The sequence below is a fragment of the Microcaecilia unicolor genome, chromosome 4 (assembly GCF_901765095.1).
Source record: "Microcaecilia unicolor chromosome 4, aMicUni1.1, whole genome shotgun sequence".
NCBI classification, from domain to species: Eukaryota; Metazoa; Chordata; class Amphibia; order Gymnophiona; family Siphonopidae; genus Microcaecilia; species Microcaecilia unicolor.
Window position 1 is genome coordinate 286856796 of NC_044034.1, and position 21835 is coordinate 286878630.

At 52.3% G+C, this 21835-nt stretch overlaps 1 protein-coding gene across 1 annotated transcript in view; it reads left to right on the forward strand.

Moving 5' to 3' along the window:
• The window catches only part of LOC115469697 (STE20-like serine/threonine-protein kinase), a 233442-nt gene that overhangs the window by 50104 nt on the left and 161503 nt on the right, over window positions 1–21835 (forward strand). The window contains 1 exon segment of the mRNA XM_030202484.1: window positions 4348–4482. Coding sequence (XP_030058344.1) covers window positions 4348–4482 — 135 coding nt within the window.

Consider the following 21835-nt stretch of genomic DNA (forward strand, 5'->3'; position numbering starts at 1 on the left):
CGCAGCCATGAGAGTCTGCGCATCACCACACCTTGAGCAGCGGCCCTGGACGCAACATCAAAGGTGTCATACACCCCTCTGGCCAGGAATTTTCTGCACGCCTTCAGCTGCCTGACCACCTCCTGAAATGGCTTGGCTTGCTCAGGGGGGAGCTTGTCCACCAAGCCCGCCAACTGCCGCACATTGTTCCGCATGTGTATGCTCGTGTAGAGCTGGTAGGACTGAATCTTGGCCACGAGCATAGAAGAATGGTAGGCCTTCCTCCCAAAGGAGTCCAAGGTTCTAGAGTCCTTGCCCAGGGGCGCCGAAGCATGTTCTCTAGAACTCTTGGCCTTCTTTAGGGCCAAATCCACAGAGTCATGAGGCAACTGGGTGCGCATCAGCTCTGGGTCCCCATGGATCCGGTACTGGGACTCGATCTTCTTGGGAATGTGGGGATTACTTAGAGGCTTGGTCCAGTTCGCCAGCAATGTCTTTTTGAGGACATGATGCATGGGTACTGTGGACGCTTCCTTAGGTGGAGAAGGATAGTCCAGGAGCTCAAACATTTCAGCCCTGGGCTCGTCCTCCACAACCACCGGGAAGGGGATGGCCGTAGACATCTCCCGGACAAAGGAAGCGAAAGACAGGCTCTCAGGAGGAGAAAGCTGTCTTTCAGGAGAGGGAGTGGGATCGGAAGGAAGACCCTCAGACTCCTCGTCAGAGAAATATCTGATGTCTTCTTCCTCGTCCCACAAGGCCTCACCATCGGTGTCAGACACAAGTTCACGGACCTGTGTCTGCAACCGTGCCCGGCTCGACTCCGTGGAACCACGGCCACGGTGGGAGCGTCGAGAGGTAGACTCCCTCGCCCGCACCGGCGAAGCTCCCTCCGCCGACGTAGTCGGGGAGCCTTCCTGGGAGGCTACCGCAGTCGGTACCGCAAGCGGCACCGATGTCGGAGACCTCACCCCGGACAATGGGCCAGCCGGCGCCTCGCTCGACGGTACCGGTGGCGCAAGCACCCACGGTACCGGAGGGGAAGGGCGCAACAGCTCTCCCAGGATCTCTGGGAGAACGGCCCGGAGGCTCTCGTGCAGAGCGGCTGTGGAAAAAGACATGGAAGCCGATGCAGGAGTCGATGTCAGAACCTGTTCCGAGCGTGGAGGCTGTTCCGGGCTGTCCAAAGGGGAGCGCATCGACACCTCTTGAACAGAGGGCGAGTGGTCCTCTCGGTGCCGATGCTTACTGGGTGCTGACTCCCTCGGCGACCCAGAGCTCTCGGTGCCGACACGGGAAGGGGACCGGTGACGATGCTTCTTCGATTTTTTGGAACGAAGCACGTCACCGGAGCTTCCCGGCACCGACGAGGAGGACGTAGAATCCAGCCGTCTCTTCCTCGGGGCCGAGGCTGAAGAGGGTCGGTCTCGGGGGGGCTGTACCGCAGGAGCCCTCAGGGTAGGGGGAGACCCACCCGAAGGCTCACCGCCACCAGCAGGGGAATGGACAGCCCTCACCTGCACTCCAGACGAAGCACCACCGTCCGACGACATCAGCAGACGAGGAGGTCTCGATACCACCGACACTGACGCAGCCCTCCGATGTCGCCCCGATGCAGAGGGCCGATGCCTCGATGCACTCGATGCAATCGGGGGCGAGGATGAAGGTCCGGGCGCCGACGACGTCGAGGCAGTCGATACTCCCGGTGCCGATGCCGACGAAGAGCCCGAGAACAAAATGTTCCACTGGGCTAACCTCGCTACCTGAGTCCGCTTTTGTAAGAGGGAACACAGACTACAGGCCTGAGGGCGGTTGCCAGCCCCCAGACACTGAAGACACGACGCGTGCCTGTCAGTGAGCGAGATTACGGGCGCACTGGGTGCACTTCTTGAAGCCGCTGGAAGACTTCGATGTCATGGGCGGAAAAATCGCGCCGGCGAGATCAAAACTCGAAATGGCGAAAATGGCACCACAAAAATAGGGGGAAGAAAAACTTCGACCGAGGCCTAAATAGGGCCTACCCCGACGACGAAAGAAAACTTACCGGGGCAAAAAACTCGAAGTACGGGAAGGGAGAAAACCAAAAGGCCTCCTCCCGACACCTTTTTTTTTTTTTTTTTTAAAGAACAAAGTCGATGAACGACGCGCGAGGTCAACTTTGGGGCGCGAACGGCGAAACACGACCGTACCAAGCGCGGACTAAAGAAGACTGGCCGGCACGAGCCGGTTCGGGCGGGAAGACGGCCGCGCATGCGCGGTGCGCATCGGCGCGCGAGGACTAGCAAAGGACTTTGCTAGAAAGTGTTCCGATTGGAGGGGCTGCCGTGGACGTCACCCATCAGTGAGAACAAGCAGCCTGCTTGTCCTCGGAGAATAACAGTTGCATAATTTGTCTGATTTCTGTGTGGCACATTTGAAGTTAACTCTCTCACTACGTGCACTCTCTCGCAACGCCCAGTCCTTCCTTGCCATGGCCAACTCTGGTCCAGGTTTCGGTATTTATCCAACTTCCTGCTTCAGGGTCTGTGGTGCTGTCATGTCCAGTGTCTTCCTGCTGTGCCCTGGTCCCTATCCTCTCCCCATGTTCAGTATCTGCCTTCCCAGTGTTCCTATCCTCTCTCCATATTCAGCATCTGCCTTCTGTGTTCTTACCTTACTTTGTCCAGCATCCCCTCCTTCCCCTTGTGGCCAGCATTGGCCCGTGTCCCTGTCCCTATACTCCCTTCACACCTAGCATCTCTTCTGTGTCCCCATCCCTTCCCATGGCCAGTTTCTTTCCTCTCTCTTCCTTTCCTCCTGCACCCCCCATCTCTGACCCACCTCACCCCCTCTGTGGTCCAGCGTCTCTCCCTTTCTCCCTCCCTTCTTGGTCCATGGTCTCTCTCTCTCTCTTCTCTCTGCTTACCCCCCCCCCCTACACACACAGTCCGTCTGAAACCCTCCCCTCCACCTTTTTTCCAAGTCAATTTTTTCTCTCTCCCTCTCCCCTTCTCCCTTCATGGTCTGACATCTCTTCTCCCTCCCTCCTTGATCCAGGGTCTCTTCCCTTTTCTCTAGTCTCTTTCTCTGCGCCCCCCTCAGTCCAGCAACTGCCCCCTCTCTTCCCCCTCCCCTTTGGTCTAGGTCTCTCTCTTTTTCTCTTCCCTTTTCTTTCTCTCCTGACACCCCCCCCCCCCCTTTGGTCCCCTCTTTCCTCTGCGACTACTACTACTACTAATCATTTTTACTGTGCTACTAGATGTACACAGCGCTGTACACATTATATGCAGGTACTTTCTCTGTCCCTGGAGGGCTCACAATCTGGTACCATGGGTAATGGAGGGTTAAGTAACTTGCCCAAGGTCACAAGGAGCTGGGTCTGGTGTCTCTACAGCTCATCCCCCTCCCCGGTTCTCCTTACGGCAAGGAAGCTCACAGAAGACACAGTGCTGGAGGTGGCCTCTCTATCTTGGGCAGGTGGAACCTTTCCTTTGCCATGTCCCACGCCTCTGATGCAACTTCCTGTGGGCGGTCGCAACAGAGGAAAGGCTCCACTGGCCAGAGAGAGAGGGGTTGCCTTCAGCACTGCCTCTTCTGTGAGCCCCCTTGCTGTGTGGAGGACTGGTGACTGGGGGGGAGGGGGAGTTGTAGGGACGCCAGACCAGGGCGCAGGGGAAGATAGGAGATGAAGGGAGGGTTCAGCTGCAGGTGGCTCCTACCATTGAGTGGCCCTGGGCATTTTTCCAGCATCACTCAATGGTAGCTATGCCCCTGCTCTAGAATCATGCAATCTGTGATTTTTTACTCTTCACACTTACCCACTGGCATCATGTGATCTCTGTAATATGACTTTAAATATTACTGTCTGGCATAGGAATCAACTTTTCAAAATTATTGGGGGTGCTAAACCCAGCAGACATTACTTCTCCCTGGACAAAATCAAGGAATTTGTTAAATATTGGGGGTGCTCAAGCACCCACAGAACTGTTTCCTATGATGTCTGGGGTCACATTACCTATGATGTGGTGTCCCTTTGCAGTTAATTTCAGAGGTAATGTGACCTGTGATTTGCTATTTTTCTGCTATTGTATATGGACAGTTCTACTGTCAGTCTCACAGGTCATTTTATGGAGTGGAGGAGTGGCCTAGTGGTTAGAGCACCAGTCTTGCAATCCAGAGGTGGCTAGTTCAAATCCCACTGCTGCTCCTTGTGATCTTGGGCAAGTCACTTAACTCTCTATTGCCCCAGGTACAAACTTAGATTGTGAGCTCTCTTGGGACAGAGAAATATCCAGAGTACCTGAATGTAACTCACCTTGACCTACTACTGAAAAAGGTGTGAGCAAAATCTAAATTAATAAATAATATGTGCTCTCTTGTTTTTCCTAGCACCCATTTGTTACATCAGTAACTGATAATCACCCTCTGAGGGAGCTTATTGCAGAAGCAAAGGCAGAGGTGATAGAAGAGATAGAGGATGGAAAGGGAGAGGATGAAGAGGAATTTGAAGGAAAGATCCTGTTGGTAAGTATGAAGATCAATTAAAAGCCTTTCCTAGTTCTGAATTTCTGAAATGCAAAGGACAACCTGTGGAGGAGCTGAGTCTAGAAGAAACATACCTGCAAAATGTTCTTTTGGGAAAAACAGGCCTTTCTTGTTATGGCACTTTTTCTTACCCTGCCTCTCCATCATGTATCTCAATAGGGACATCATTAAAACACATCTTTGCAATAGCATGAAAATTCTTAGGAGAATATGTATCATGTTAATGTATTTTGGGAACAGCTTCTCTGTCTGACCTGAGATTTGAAACTGAATGGTTCAAGGCAAGGGTGGGGGGAGGAGAGAATAAATCCAATATTAAAAATTAGAAAGCGTTGTTTTATATTTCAAGAACAGACACTCCTAAGTGAGCTTATATGAACATCTCTTCATTTGAGGTGAAAACAAAACACAGTGCCAATCAAAATAAAGAACTGGGAATGAGAGATGACGCTAGGATTGAAGATCTAGAAGGCTAGAACTAAGGGATGGAACTAGGATTGAAGAATAAGGCTAGTAATGAAGAGTACGTTTAAAACATAAGCATTGCCTTGGGTGAGACTGAAATGGAGGTTCCTCAGCCCAGATGAATGGGTTATGCACTCCTACAGACTTCTGGCAGAGCCTATAACTAACCTGTGCAATGCCTCTCAGAGCCAGTATTTCTCAGTAACCAGCAGGTGATGGACATGGTGAGCCTGTGCAGTCTTGACTGGTCTGGTAGGCCCATTAGGGAGCCAAAAAAACTTTTGTTTTTAATCATAAGTACATAAATATTGCCACACTGGGAGAGACCAAAGGTCCATCAAGCCAAGCATCCTGTTTCCAGCAGTGGCCAATCCAGGTCACAGATACCTGGAAAGATCCCGAAAAAGTTCAATACATTTTATGCTGCTTATCCCAGAAATAAGCAGTGGATTTTCTCCAAGTCCATTTTAATAATGGTCTATGGACTTTTCCTTTAGGAAGCCGTCCAGACCTTTTTTAAACCCCACTAAACCAACTGCCTTTACCACATTCTCTGGCTATGAATTCCAGAGTTTAATTACACGTTGAGTGAAGAAACATTTTCTCCGATTCGTATTAAATTTACTATTTTGTACCTTCATTGCATGCCCCCTAGTCCTAGTATTTTTGGATACAGTAAACAAATGATTCACGTCTACCCGTTCCACTCCACTCATTATTTTATAGACCTCTATCATATCTCCCCACGGCTGTCTTTTCTCCAAGCTGAAGAGCCCTAGACGCTTCAGCCTTTCCTCATAGGGAAGTCGTCCCATCCTATTTAGAGATATCTTTAAAAAAAAGTTTTCTGTAGTTGGTTTATTCTCTCCCCCTTTCTTTTGGCTGCCAGCTGGGGGCTACTTTATTTATTTATTTATTTATTTCTGACATTTATACTCCACATTTTCCCTCATAAATTCTAGTTCAATATGGCTAACAAGCTACAAGAAAACAGTACAAAATATGAAGTAAAAACCATAATCCCACACATATCAACAAAGGAAAGAATTGTATACTTCCATATCATCAAGCTGATCAATCCATAGACTGGTGGGTTGTGTCCATCTACCAGCAGGTGGAGATAGAGAGCAAACTTTTGCCTCCCTATATGTGGTCATGTGCTGCCGGAAACTCCTCGGTATGTTCTCTATCTCAGCAGGTGGTGGTCACACACAGCAGCAGCTCTGGCTAGGCCTCCAAGCCTAATTTTTAGGTTTTGTTGAGTGCCTGGGGTTGAGGGCTCTTTTGAGCAAGTGCAAACCTGGTGGTGCCAGGTCCCTCCTTTTCTCCCCCCTCCCGCTGGCTCCGTTAAAAAAAAAAAAAAAAAATTTTGAACGGCCTTAAAGGCGTTTATTTCGACGTTTATTTAAGCGTCTATTGCAGCTACTCACTGAGACACCAGGTCGTTACAACTCGGAGCGGACAGCAGGTAATTTTACCTTTTTATAGCGGGCGGGGGTTCCCCGATTCTTCTCCTCGTGGCACATGGCGTCGGAGGGCGAGGGCGCAAAGGGTCGCTCCCCGGGTCGCTTGAGCGCTTCTAGAGGGGATGCGGGGGTCTTAAAGCCTGATTCGCCCTTGTTGGGTGACAGTTTCGCGACCGATGAATGTCCCGGTCCTTCCTCCGGCGTGGCGGTTTTTCCCGCCATAAACGCCCATCCCCCGCTCCTCGCCTCCGCCATCTTGGCCGGCCACGCGGCTCGGACGGCTTCTTCTTGGGCCGCCCTTGAGGTTGGAGACATTCATGCCATGAACGCCCTTAATTTGGGCGTCGGCACAGAAGCGGCTAAAGTTAAGAGCCGTTCTTCCCGCGCGGCTCCTTCGCGGAGTTTCGCGCCGGACGCCATTTTGGATGCGCAGCAGTCTCTCCCCCGCTGTTGCGAGCGCCGGTTGAGAGCGCGCCTAGGGCTGTTGCCCAGGCTGCGGAAGTGCACAGTCTGGGGGGTTTCTCCCCCGAGTTTGTTTTACTGCTGCATCAGGCCTTCCTCATGCACAACGCTGCCCCCGCTCCCTCCTCTGGTAAAGAGGTTGAGGTTCCCAGAGGTAAACGCCCTCGGGTTGATTCCCAGGCCTTGGAGGAATTTGTCTCCTCCGATGTAGATGAGGGCAGCGTGTCGGAGGTCTCCCAACGGTCCTTTGCGGATTCCTTGGAGGAGACGGATCCCCGCTCGGCTGGAGCGGATGACCCCTCTGCAGCGCGGCTTTTTCGCCCAGAGGATTTGCCCAACCTGTTGTTACAGGCCATGGACACTTTGAAGATATCCTCTCCGGAGGACGTCTCTCCCTCAGCCCCTGTTGGCTCTGCCATTATGCTGGGGACGAAGCGCCCGCCTAGAACCTTCCACGTGCATGATGCCATGCACACCTTAATTTCAGCTCAATGGGATGTCCCAGAAGCGAGCCTTAAAGTGGCTAGGGCTATGTCCCGCCTCTATCCTTTGGCTGTGAGTGAACGTGAGGCCTATCTGTGGCCTACCGTGGATTCTTTAATCACTGCGGTGACTAAGAAAACGGCATTGCCGGTGGAAGGTGGCACGGCCCTAAAGGACGCCCAAGACAGAAGATTGGAGGCGGCCTTAAGGTCGTCCTTTGAGGCGGCTGCTTTAAGTTTGCAGGCCTCAGTTTGCGGCTCCTATGTGGCCAGGGCGTGCCTGACTATGGTGCAGCGGGCTTCCCCCTCGGATCATTCCTTGAGGGCTGATTGGCCGGCCCTGGAATCGGGCTTAGCCTATTTGGCAGACTTGCTGTATGATGTCTTGAGAGCCTCAGCTAAAGGCATGGCTCAGACAGTCTCTGCGCGGCGGTGGCTTTGGCTGAAACATTGGTCTGCTGACCACGCCTCTAAATCCCGCCTGGCTAGATTGCCTTTTAAAGGCAAGCTGCTCTTTGGGGTCGAGCTGGACAAAATCGTGACCGATCTCGGCACGTCTAAGGGCAAGAAGTTACCAGAGGTCAGGGCTCGGGCTAGTGCTCGTCCCGGTACCTCCAGAGGACGGTTTCAGGAAGCCCATCGGTACCGCCCGGGCAGGTCGGGTTCTTCTGCCCCCTCTTCCTTTAAGAGGACTTTCTCCCCCAAGCAGCATTCCTTTCGCAGAGACCGCCGTCCCGGAGGTGCTCCCTCCGGTCCTCCTCCAGGGTCTCGTACCCAATGACGGGGTATTGGTCCACGCCCCAGTGCAGATTGGAGGACGGCTGTCCTCGTTTCTGGGCGAGTGGACCACAATAACTTCAGACGCTTGGGTGCTGGAAGTCATCAGAGACGGCTACAAGCTAGAGTTCTGCCGACCCTTAAGAGAAGGGTTTGTACTCTCTCCCTGCAAGTCTCCGGTCAAAGCTGTGGCAGTGCAACAGACTTTGGACAATCTGATCCGCCTGGGTGCGGTCGTTCCGGTGCCAGAAAGTCAGCTTGGCAAGGGGCGTTACTCCATTTACTTTGTGGTACCAAAGAAAGGAGGTTCTGTCCGGCCTATCCTCGACCTCAAAGGGGTCAATCGGGCCTTGAAAGTGCGGCACTTTCGCATGGAGACTCTCCGCTCTGTTATAGCGGCAGTGAAGGCAGGGGAGTACCTGGCATCCTTGGACATCAAGGAAGCGTACCTGCATATTCCCATCTGGCCTCCTCATCAACGCTTTCTGCGTTTTGCAGTCCTGGGACGACACTTCCAGTTCAGAGCCCTCCCTTTCGGGTTGGCTACTGCTCCGCGGACCTTTTCCAAAGTAATGGTGGTCATAGCGGCCTTCCTGCGAAAGGAAGGAGTACAAGTCCATCCTTATCTGGACGACTGGTTGATCCGAGCCCCCTCTTATGCAGAGTGCGGCAAAGCTGTGGACCGGGTAGTTGCTCTTTTGAGCTCCCTGGGATGGATCATCAACTGGGAGAAGAGCCAGCTGCGCCCGACTCAGTCCCTGGAGTATCTGGGAGTTCGATTCGACACCCAAGTGGGCAGAGTGTTCCTGCCAGACAATCGGATTGTCAAGCTTCAGGCTCAGGTGGACCAGTTCCTAGTAGCCTCTCCTCTTCGGGCTTGGGACTATGTGCAGCTGTTGGGCTCTATGACGGCCACGATGGAAGTAGTGCCCTGGGCCAGGGCTCATATGAGACCACTACAACACTCTCTGCTGCAGCGCTGGACTCCGATGTCGGAGGATTATGCGGTGCGTCTTCCCTTGAATCCAGCAGTGCGCAAGGCGCTGAGCTGGTGGATGCAGACAGACAAGTTGTCTGCGGGAATGCCTCTGGTGACCCCAGAGTGGATTGTCGTCACGACGGACGCCTCGTTGTCGGGCTGGGGAGCCCACTGCTTGGGAAGGACAGCGCAGGGGCTCTGGTCTCCTGCAGAGGCGAAGTGGTCTATCAACCTCCTGGAACTCAGAGCCATTCGGTTGGCGCTTTTGGAGTTCATCCCGGTACTGGTGCTGAAGCCTGTACGGGTACTGTCGGACAATGCCACGGCTGTGGCCTATGTCAACCGCCAGGGAGGTACCAAGAGCGCCCCTCTAGCCAAGGAGGCTATGAGTCTATGCCAGTGGGCGGAAGCGAACCTGGAACAGCTGTCAGCGGCCCACATTGCCGGAGTCATGAATGTCAAGGCGGACTTTCTCAGTCGCCATACCTTGGAGCCCGGAGAGTGGCAGCTATCTGCTCAGGCGTTCTTCGACATCACGAAGCGCTGGGGCCAGCCGAGCCTAGATCTGATGGCGTCATCGGCCAATTGCCAAGTGCCGCGCTTCTTCAGCAGAGGACGGGACCCTCGATCCCTGGGAGTAGATGCTCTTCTCCAACAATGGCCGACACAAGAGCTTCTCTATGTGTTCCCGCCCTGGCCCATGTTGGGCAGGGTGCTAGACCGGGTGGCAAAGCATCCCGGCAGGATAATCCTGGTGGGTCCGGATTGGCCCAGACGTCCCTGGTATGCGGATTTGATCAGGCTCTCAGTCGACGATCCTCTGCGGCTGCCAGTGGAGCAGGGCCTGTTACATCAGGGTCCCGTGGTGATGGAGGATCCCTCCCCCTTTGGTCTTACGGCCTGGCTATTGAGCGGCAGCGTCTGAGGAAGAAGGGCTTCTCAGACAAGGTCATCGCCACTATGCTGAGAGCGAGGAAACGCTCTACTTCTACTGCTTACGCCAGGGTTTGGCGTATCTTTGCAGCGTGGTGTGAAGCAGGCTCTCTTTCTCCTTTCACTGCTCCAATTTCTTCAGTGTTGGCGTTCCTGCAAGAAGGTCTGGACAAAGGCCTGTCGCTCAGTTCCCTTAAGGTCCAGGTAGCGGCTCTGGCTTGCTTCAGGGGCCGCCTGAAGGGTGCTTCCCTGGCTTCGCAGCCAGATGTGGTGCGCTTTCTCAAGGGAGTTAATCACCTGCGCCCTCCTCTGCACTCAGTGGTGCCTGCGTGGAATCTCAACCTGGTGCTAAGAGCATTGCAGAAGCCGCCGTTTGAACCCTTGTCGAGGGCATCTCTGAAAGACCTGACGTTGAAAGCAGTCTTTTTGGTGGCTATCACTTCAGCCAGAAGAGTTTCCGAGCTCCAGGCGCTCTCATGTCGAGAGCCTTTTCTGCAGTTCACTGAGGCAGGAGTGACTATTCGCACAGTGCCTTCCTTTCTGCCCAAGATTGTTTCTCGCTTCCATGTGAATCAGCAGCTCTGTCTCCCTTCCTTTCGTAGGGAGGACTACCCAGAGGAGTACTCTGCTCTTAAATATCTGGATGTGAGACGAGTCATCATCAGATACTTGGAAGTGACCAATGATTTCCGGAAATCGGATCATCTGTTTGTCCTGTTTGCAGGTCCTCGTAGGGGTCTGCAGGCTGCTAAGCCTACAGTGGCAAGATGGGTCAAGGAAGCCATTGCAGCGGCTTATGTGGCCGCGGGGAAGGTGCCGCCTATCCAGCTGAAGGCTCACTCCACAAGAGCTCAGGCGGCCTCGATGGCAGAGGCCGGTTCCGTCTCCTTGGAAGAGATATGCAAGGCGGCAACTTGGGCTTCGGCCCATACATTCTCCAAGCATTACCGCTTGACTGTGGCTGCTCGGGCGGAGGCCCGGTTTGGAGCTTCAGTGTTGCGGTCAGGGTTTTCTATGTCCCGCCCTGGGTGAGTACTGCTTCGGTACATCCCACCAGTCTATGGATTGATCAGCTTGATGATATGGAAGGTAAAATTATGTATAATCATACCTGATAATTTTCTTTCCATTAATCATAGCTGATCAATCCATAGCCCCTCCCAGATATCTGTATTGTTTTATTCTGGTTGCATTTCAGGTTCAAGTTTAGTCTTCAGTTACTTCAGAAAGACTTCGTGTTCAAGTTTTTTCACTTGGATTCTTCAAGAGTTAAGACGAGTTTGTGTTACAGTGAGCTGCTGCATTCCTCTCCCCTCCGTTTTACGGGGCTGGATTGAGACTTAAAATTCTGCCGGCACTCCCTCCCGCTTCGTGCGGCTGTAGGGCAGTTTTGTACCCCTCCCGCTTCGGCGGTGTTAGGGTCAGTCAGCTCCTCCCGCGGTTGCGGTTGCAGGATAAGCCAGATCCCCCCGCATCGGCGGGTGTGGTGTCCCTCCCCCGCTCCGCGGGGATGAGCTGGACGGATTCCCCTCCCCCACTTGTGTGGGGATGAGCTGGGTTAATTCCCCTCCCCCGTTTCGGCGGTGGTGAGCTGGGCAGAGTGTCCCTTCGTGGGTGTAATTCTCTAAGTGCTGAGTCCTGCGGATGGAGCTTTGATATCGACATACTGAGGAGTTTCCGGCAGCACATGACCACATATAGGGAGGCAAAAGTTTGCTCTCTATCTCCACCTGCTGGTAGATGGACACAACCCACCAGTCTATGGATTGATCAGCTATGATTAATGGAAAGAAAATTATCAGGTATGATTATACATAATTTTACCATATGCAATGGGGGGACAGGGAGAAAAAACTAGTCATGACTTGTGGGGGTCTTTCTTTGCCCCAGCGGTGTCAGTGTCACACCTGGGCGGCTGGGTCCTCCCCCCCCCCCAAGACATCAAGATATTTGAGATGTTATCCAGACACAATGGAGCTCTCCTGACTCTCCCTTCAGGTTGGCACATTCCACAGCTCTATTCTATCCCTGAGCAGGATAGGAAGGTCCTGTGTCCACATGGTGGATGCGGTGGTTTCTGCGGTAACAAAGAAGAACACTGGCCGTGGATGGTGGTGCAGCTTTGAATGACCCTCAAAACTGTAGGACTGACTCTCTCCCTAAGCAGAGTTTTGATGTTTCAGTCCTGGTGATGCATGCAGCAGTTTGTGAGGGCTTGGTGGCTTGTGTGTGTGTTTTGCTGGACAGACTTTCAGTTGATTTTTCACTCGTGCATCAGGGGGTAGCTAAAATTGAGATGGGTGCCTCCTTTCTATCTGATACCTTATATGACTTGCTTAGGGCCTCAAAGTCCATGGTGGTGGAGTGGCAGCAAGGAAGTCATTGTGGCTTTCAGGGTGGTCAGTGGATGCTGCCTGTAAGTTGAAGCTCAACTGGTTTCCCTTTATTGGCAAGCTCTTGTTTGGGGAGGAGCTGGATAAGTTGATGAAGAGCCTCCGTGAGTCCAAAGTGCCCTGCTTGCCTGAGTATCGTTTGAAGGCTCTTGGTCGGGGGTCTGCAGCCAGGGGATGTTTTAGGGTGCCTGTCATTATAGACCAGGGAGATTCAGTGGAGGCCAGCTTGTCATTTTTTCCAAAGGTCGCAGTCCTTTCGGGGAGGCTGGTGAGGGAGTAGAGACTTTGCTCTGGTCGCTTCTGGTCAGGGATGTCAGGAACCCAGCAGCTGGTGGCAGTCAAGGCACGATTGTTAGACTTCTACTGTAGGTGGGCCCAGATTAGTTATGATAGTGGTTCCCAAACCTGGTCCTGGAAGCACCCCAGCCAGTCAAGTTTTCAGGATAGCCACAATGAATATTCATGAGATAGATTTGCATGCAGTGAAGACAGTACATGCAAATATCTCTCATTAATATTCATTGTATGAAAACCTGACTGGCTGGGGTGCTTCCTCACAGTCAAAGTCTGTCCTAAAGCACTCATGATAATATTATTATTGAAATTGTAATCTGCCTAGATAGAGCCTCCAGTTGGTGGGTTAGTAAAATATAATAAACTTGAAACTTGAAACCACTGACTTAGGACCAATGGGTCCTCAAAGTCATCTGCGACTGGTATGCCTTGGAGTTTGCGCATCCATTGCAGGATGCCTTTGTGGAATCCCCATGTTGGTCTCGCTGGAAGGCAGGGGTTGTCAGGGAGACCTTACAAAGGGTGTTAGATCTCAAGGCCATTTGTCTGGTTTTGTGCAGAGCAGGGTGGTACTTCATCTTCTTTGTGGGTCCAGTGAAAGAGGGAACTTTTAAACCTATTTTAGATCTCAAAGGAGTAAATCAGGTACTTAAGGTTCCCAGTTTTTGGATGGAGACGCTGTGTTCGGTCATTGTGGCAGTGCAGGCAGGAGAATTTCTAACCTTCCTGAACATGATGGAAGCCTATCTTCATATTCCCATCCGTGCAAGTCAACAGAAATTTCTTTATGTCATGATTTTAGTTCAGCACTATTAGTTTTGTGCACTTCCTTTTGGGCTAGCGACAGTGCCCCATGCCTTTTCCAAGGTGATAGTGGTGATTGCTGCAGCCCTGTGCAAGAAAGGGATTCTCATGCACCCATATCTGGATGATTGGCTGATTCGGGTGAAATCTGCCCAGAAGAGTGAGAGAGTTGTCTGGGTCATCAATTGATCCAAAAGTCAACTGAACATCTCAAACCCTGGAGTATCTTGGGGGGGGGGGGGGGGTCGCTTTCACATGCACCTCTGCTGGGTCTTCCTTCCAACAACCATGGTACTGAAGATCCAGTCGCAAATTCGATCCCTCCTTGGTTTGCCCTCTTCTCCAGCTTAGAAGTACCTTCAGCTGCTGGGCTCAATAGTAGCCACGCTGTAGGTGGTGCAGTGGGCCAGAGCTCATATGAGACCATTGCAGAGGGCCCTTCTGACCTAGTGCTCCTAACAGTGCATTCTCTGGAGGCTCATCTTCCTCTCTGGGGCAGCCAAAAAGCATTCTTTTATGGTGGCTTCACTCTCCCAACCTGGAGAGGGGCATGAACCTGGATCTGCCTCAGTGGATGGTGGTGACAATGGTTGCCAGTCTGTTAGGATGGGGAGCTCATTTCTTTGGTCAGGTGTCTCAGGTTGCTGGTCTTGGGAGGAGGCACTATGGTCAATCAACAGGTTGGAGACCAGAGGGATCCGCCTAGCATTTCAGGCCTTCCAGGTATTGCTGGAGAGCAAGTCTGTGCAGGTCCTTTCCAACAACGTGAGTGTGGTGGCTTATGTGAATCGGCAAGGGGTGAAGAGTCAGCCGTTAGCCGAAGAAGCTGCCCTACTGATAGCCTGGGCAGTCTCACCTGTCAGATCTCTCTGCAGCTCATTTGGCCAGAGTGAAAAAATCAGGTGGATTTTCTCAGCTGAAATATTCTAGACCCTGGGAAGTGGTCACAGGGGCAGAGTACCGTTGAGAGGATGGTCTCCAGTGGGGCTTATGTATGAACCTCATGGCAACCTCTGCAAACTCCAAGTTTCCAAGATTCTTCGGTTGCAGGAGGAAGCAGATGTCAGAGGTCCTGGATTCTCTGGTTCATCATAGCCTCAGTCTAGGCTCCTTTATGTGTTTCCTTCTTGGCCCTTCCTAGGACAAGTCATTCAGAGAATTACAGCACACAAAGACCCATTGATGTTAATAGCTCCAAATTGGACTCAGAGGTCATGTTACACGGATCTAGTGGGTCTGGTAGTGGAGGATCTACTGTGGATCCCTGTATTAGATCTGCTGTCCCAGAGTCTGGTGAAGGCTCCAGACCTAGATTGATTCTGTTTTATGGCTTGGCTCTTGAGAGAGCGTGTTTGAGCAAAAGAGGCCTCTCGCCCAAAGTGATTACTACTACGCTCAGTTCTCAGAAGAGATCTACTTTCTTGGTATATGTTAAGGTCTGGCGTATTTTTGAGGACTGGTGCGACTGTCATCAGGTTCCGTCCCTATGGGCTTCTGTGGCTGACATTCTGAATTTTCTACAACACGGCTTGGAGAAGAGATTGGCATTGGAGTTGCGCAAAGTGCAAGTGGCAGTGCTGGTGTGCTTCCGAGGGCTGATTAAGAGTAAGCTCTTGGCGTCACACCCTGATGTAGTGTGGTTTCTTAAAGGAGTCAAGCTTTTAAAGTTGCCGTGGTACAGATTGATTCCTTCATGGGATTACTTTGGTCTTAGTGAGAGCTCCCTTTGAGCCTGGGAGGGGGTGCACCTTGAAGGATCTCACCTTAAAGATAGTCTCCCCGATATTCAAAGTCATTTAACTGGCCAGGATCAGCTGATATAACCAGCTAGCTGATGATTTTCGGCGCAGCACTGCTTAACTTTAGCACCAATATTTGGCCATCAAGGTAGTCCTGTCTTTAGCCAGTTTGACTTTGACTGGTCAGCGCTGAATGTCAGCTTGGCAGGTCAAAGTCAAACCAGCAAAAATTAAACCAGATATTCACTGGAAACGGCCCAGCATTGAATATCCAGTTTTAGCAACAACTGTGAAAGTTAGCCCGGCTCACTCCCACGGTCTGAACATTGGCCTCAGTGTTTCTCATTGCTAGTCGTATCTTGGAGTTGCAAACTTTATCATGCAGAAAAACGTTGTTTTTCTTGAGAAGGTGGTCCTCTGGCCGGCTCCATCCTTCCTCCCTAAGATAGTTTCCGCTTTCTGTATGAATCAGTCGGTAGCTTTGCCGTTGCTGGGGGATCCCAAGAATTCAGATGAGCAGACTGTTGCATTGGTTGGATGTCAGAAGGATATTGCAGTCTTATCTTAATTGGACTGAAGAGTTTTGCTGCTCAGACCGTCTATTTGTACTGTGTTAGCAGGGTGGAGAAAAGGCCTGGTGGCATCTAAGGCTACCTTTAGCTAGGTGGATTAAAGAGGCTATTTCTTCAGCTAACCTTCAGTGGAAAGATGATCCCAGATGCACTTAAGGCACACTCTACCAGAGGACAGGCGGCCTTGTGGGCAGAGTACTCTTTGGTGCCGTCTCAGGAGATTTGTAGAGCCACAGTCTGTTGCACTTGTTTGTTAGGCATTATTGTGTGGATGTTTTTGCTCGTCAGGACACAGCTTTCAGGGCCCGGGCATTGATGCAAGGGCTCCAAGGGTCCCACCCTTGATGTTCACTGCTTTGGTACTTCCCATCCTTCTGGGCTGGTCTGGAGGGGTGCTGAGGAAAGAGAGATTAGGCCTTACTTGCTAATTTGCTTTCCTTGAGTCTCTCTAGACTAGCCAAGAACGCGCCCAGTTGGATGAGCTCTAGATTCTTCATTTTGTTTTCATTTTCTGTGCGGGTTCAGTGAAGTTGCTGTAGGGACTTGTCTTTCTGATGGAACATTTCTTAAAAAAAAAAAAGGAGAAATATAGGAAAAGATGAAAGAAGGAAAAACAGAGATAAACAATAAACATATAGTTAGAGCATGGGTGTTTTTTCCTTCTCTTGCCATTTGAGGCAGTTGCTGTTCATGCAACATACCACCCCTACACATGGTGAGGGGGCATTGGAGCCATGGAGGAGAATTGTTAAGGAATTGTTTGTGAGTTTCTTATTTATTTTCTTCTGCTTTGATACGTTTATACTGGCTCTGAGAGGGACTGCACTGATTAGTTATAGGCTCCATCAGAAGTCTGTGGTTCTCAGTCTCCACCTGCTGATAGCGGTGCATAACCCATCCATCTGAGCTGGTTTGGAGGGACTAAAGGAAAGCAAATTAGCAGGTAAGACCTCATCCTATATAATAACTTGCACCTCCAACGTTCCATCGCTGTCTGGCTGCCTGGGTTCGTAACATCTGATGACATTAGCCAGCCTCCAGCGTTCCATTCCCCCTCACTGCCCCACCCTTGCGTCAAAACGTAATGGCATCAGAGGGCAGAACAGTGAGAGGGAAGGGAATGCTGGAGGCGAGCTGACGTCAGGAGGGATGTTATGAATGGAACGGAAGCCAGCGCCAGCCAGCCAGAGAACGTTCAGGTACAAATCGAGGGGAGGAGAGAATCGCAGGACATCGAGGGGAGGGAGGGAGGAAGTGAAGGGGATGGAGGGAGGAAGTGAAGGGGAGGGGATGAATTGATGGACATGGATGGGATGGGAGGACAGTAGAGGAGAGAATTGTGGGACACGGATGGGAGAGCAGGGAAGCGGAGAATCGCTGGACATGGAGGGGAGGGAAGAATCAATGGACATGGAGGGGAGGGGAGGGCAGGGGAGAGACAAAAAAATCGCTTACAAGAGAGCCTTTCTAGGGCCTGTTTCATTGTTGAGGAAACAGGCTGGGTTCCACTAGTTTCTCTATAAGAGAATAAGACTAGAACTGAAGGGGGAACCAATGGATGAGGGCTTGCACTGAAGGGTGGTGTTAGGACTGACGAATGATGCTAAAACTGAAGGATTAGACTAATTAATGAGGGCTGAGGACTACAATTTGAATTAAATGGTTAGACTGCAGCTAAGAAGGTGACACTGGGACAATAATGTTAGGATAAAATTGTCTGAGGATAAGTTCTACATTTTCAAAAGCCTACTCAAGAGGCAAATAAGATGGGTCATTTTAACCCACACAAACTATAAAATTAAAAAAGAAGCACCCATTTGCCAGAAAATTGAGCATAGAGTTAAACTTGCACTTTGGAAAAGGAACCTGCATAGCTTGTCCACCAAATGGGTAAATCAGTGTGCTGACTATGCACACCTCCTCTAGCTTTGTCTCCCCCTTCCCCCGATGACAACTGCTGATTTTGTAATTTTCAGCAAACACCCCACCTCATTCCCCTTAGATAGGTACTTTTCTGTTCCAGACTCGGTCCACTCCCTGGGGAATGTTTGTATATAATGCGGCCTAAAGTATTTGCTTTAACTCCATAGATATTTTTTGCTTTTAAAAAGTCATTCCATATCATCTTGCTGATCAATCCATAGACTGGTGAGTTGTGTCCATCTACCAGCAGGTGGAGATAGAGAGCAAAGCTTTTGCCTATGTGGTCATGTGCTGCCGGAAACTCCTCAGTATGTTCTCTATCTCAGCAGGTGGTGGTCACACACAGCAGCAGCTCTGGCTAGGTCTCCAAGCCTAATTTTTAGGTTTTGTTGAGTACCTGGGGTTGAGGGCTCTTCTTGAGCAAGTGCAAACCTGGTGGCGCCAGGTCCCTCCTTTTCTCCCCCCTCCCGCTGGCTCCGTTTAAAAAAAAAAAAAAAATTTTGGGACGTCCTTAAGGGCGTTTATTTCGACGTTTATTTAAACGTTTATTGCAGCTACTCACTGGAACACCAGGTCGTTACAGCTCGGAGCGAGAAGCAGGTAATTTTTACCTTTTTATAGCGGGCAGGGGGTTCCCCGATCTATCTACACGTGGCCTATGGCGTCGGAGGGCGAGGGCGCGAAGAATCGCTCCCCGGACCGCGTGTGCGCTTCTAGCGAGGATGCGGGGGTCTTAAAGTCTGATTTGCCCATGTTGGGTGTCAGTTTGGAGGCCGGTCAGTGTCCCGGGTCTTCCTCTGGTGCGGCGTTTTTTCCCGCCATAAACGCCCATCCCCCGCTGCTCGCCTCCGCCATCTTGGCCGGCCACTCTGCTCGGACGGCTTCTTCTTGGGCCACCCTTGAGCTGGGAGACGTTAATGCCATGGCCGCCCTTGATTTGGGCGACGGCAAAAAAGCGGCTAAAGTTAAGCGCCGTTCTTCCCGCATGGCTCCTTCGCGGAGTGTCGCGCTGGACGCCATCTTGGATGCGCAGCATGTTTCTCCCCCGCTCTTGCGAGCGCCGGTTGAGGGTGCGTCTAGGGCTGTGGCCCAGGCTGCTGAAGTGCACAGTCTGGGGGGTTTCTCCCCCGAGTTTATTTTGCTGCTGCATCAGGCCTTCCTTATGCAAAATGCTGCCCCTTCTCCCTTGTCCGATAAAGGGGTTGAGGCCCCCGGAAGTAAACGCCCTCAGGTGGATTTCCAGGCCTTAGAGGACTCTGTTTCCTCTGATGTAGATGAGGGCAGCGTATCTGAGTTCTCCCAACGGTCCTTTGGGGATTCCTTGGAGGAGACGGATTCCCGCTCGGATGGAGCGGATGACCCCTCTGCAGCGCGGATCTTTCGCTCAGAGGATTTGCCCAACCTGTTACTGCAGGCCATGAACATTTTGAAAATTTCCTCTCCAGAGGACGTCTCTCCCTCAGCCCCTGTTGGCTCCGCCATTATGCTGGGGACGAAGCGCCCGCCTAGAACCTTCCACGTGCATGATGCCATGCACACCTTAATTTCGGCTCAATGGGATGTCCCGGAAGCGAGCCTCAAAGTGGCTAGGGCTATGTCCCGCCTCTATCCTTTGCCTGAAAGTGAACGTGAGGCCTTTCTTTGGCCTACCGTGGATTCTTTAATCACTGCGGTGACTAAGAAAACGGCGTTGCCGGTGGAAGGTGGCACAGCCCTAAAGGACGCCCAAGACAGAAGATTGGAGGCGGCCTTAAGGTCGTCCTTTGAGGCGGCTGCCTTAAGTTTGCAGGCCTCAGTTTGCGGCTCCTATGTGGCCAGGGCGTGCCTGACGATTGTGCAGCGGGCTTCCCCCTCGGATCCTTCCTTGAGGGCTGATTGGCCGGCCCTGGAATCGGGCTTGGCTTATTTGGCAGACTTACTATATGATGTCTTGAGAGCCTCGGCTAAAGGTATGGCTCAGACAGTCTCTGCGCGGCGCTGGCTTTGGCTGAAACATTGGTCTGCTGACCACGCCTCTAAGTCCCGCCTGGCTAAGTTGCCTTTTAAAGGCAAGCTGCTCTTTGGGGTCGAGCTGGACAAAATTGTGACCGATCTCGGCACGTCTAAGGGCAAGAGGTTACCAGAGGTCAGGGCTCGGGCCAGTGCTCGCCCCGGTAACTCCAGAGGACGGTTTCAGGAAGCCCGTCGGTACCGCCCGGGTAAGTCGGGCTCCTCTGCCCCCTCTTCCTTCAAGAGGAACTTCTCCCCCAAGCAGCATTCCTTTCGCAGAGACCGCCGTCCCGGAGGTGCGCCCTCCGGTCCTCCCCCAGGGTCTCGTACCCAATGACGGGGTCCTGGTCCATGGCCCAGTGCAGATTGGAGGACGCCTGTCCTCGTTTCTGGGCAAGTGGACCAGGGTAACTTCAGACGCTTGGGTGCTGGAAGTCATCAGAGACGGCTACAAGCTAGAGTTCTGCCGACCCTTAAGAGACGGGTTTGTACTCTCTCCATGCAAGTCTCCGGTCAAAGCTGTGGCAGTGCAGCAGACCTTGGACAATCTGATCCGCCTGGGTGCAGTCGTTCCGGTGCCAGAAAATCAGCTTGGCAAGGGACGTTACTCCATTTACTTTGTGGTACCAAAGAAAGGAGGTTCTGTACGGCCTATCCTCGACCTCAAAGGGGTCAATCGGGCCTTGAAAGTTCGTCACTTTCGCATGGAGACTCTCCGCTCTGTTATAGCGGCAGTGAAGGCAGGGGAGTTCCTGGCATCCTTGGACATCAAGGAAGCGTACTTGCATATTCCCATCTGGCCTCCTCATCAACGCTTTCTGCGTTTTGCAGTCCTGGGCCGACACTTCCAGTTCAGAGCCCTCCCGTTCGGGTTGGCTACTGCTCCGCGGACCTTCTCCAAAGTAATGGTGGTCATCGCGGCCTTCCTGCGAAAGGAAGGAGTACAAGTCCATCCTTATCTGGACGACTGGTTGATCCGAGCCCCCTCTTATGCAGAGTGCGGCAAAGCTATGGACCGGGTGATTGCTCTTTTGAGCTCCCTGTGGTGGATCATCAACTGGGAGAAAAGCCAGCTGTGCCCGACACAGTCCCTGGAGTATCTGGGAGTTCGATTCGACACCCAAGTGGGCAGAGTGTTCCTGCCGGACAATCGGATTGTCAAACTTCAGGCTCAGGTGGACCAGTTCCTAGTAGCCTCTCCGCTTCGGGCTTGGGACTATGTGCAGCTGTTGGGCTCTATGACGGCCACGATGGAAGTAGTGCCCTGGGCCAGGGCTCATATGAGACCACTACAACACTCTCTGCTGCAGCGCTGGACTCCGGTGTCGGAGGATTATGCTGTGCGCCTTCCCTTGGACCCAGCAGTGCGCAAGGCGCTGAGCTGGTGGCTGAAGACAGACAAGTTGTCTGCAGGGATGCTTCTTGTGACCCCGGAGTGGATTGTCGTCATGACGGACGCCTCTTTGACGGGCTGGGGAGCCCACTGCTTGGGAAGGACAGCGCAGGGGCTCTGGTCTCCTGCAGAGGCAAAGTGGTCTATCAACCTCCTGGAACTCAGAGCCATTCGGTTGGCGCTTTTGGAGTTCCTCCCGGTACTGGCGTTGAAGCCAGTACGGGTCCTGTCGGACAATGCCATGGCTGTGGCCTATGTCAACCGCCAGGGAGGTACCAAGAGCGCCCCTCTAGCCAAGGAAGCCATGAATCTATGCCAGTGGGCGGAAGCAAACCTGGAACAGCTGTCAGCGGCCCACATTGCCGGAGTCATGAATGTCAAGGCGGACTTTCTCAGTCGCCATACCTTGGATCCCGGAGAGTGGCAGTTATCGGCTCAGGCGTTCTTGGACATCACGAAGCGCTGGGGCCAGCCGAGCCTAGATCTGATGGCGTCATCGGCCAATTGCCAAGTGCCGCGCTTTTTCAGCAGAGGACGGGACCCTCGATCTCTGGGAGTAGATGCTCTTCTCCAACAGTGGCCGACACAGGAGCTTCTCTATGTGTTCCCGCCCTGGCCCATGTTGGGCAGGGTACTAGACCGGGTGGCAAAGCATCCGGGC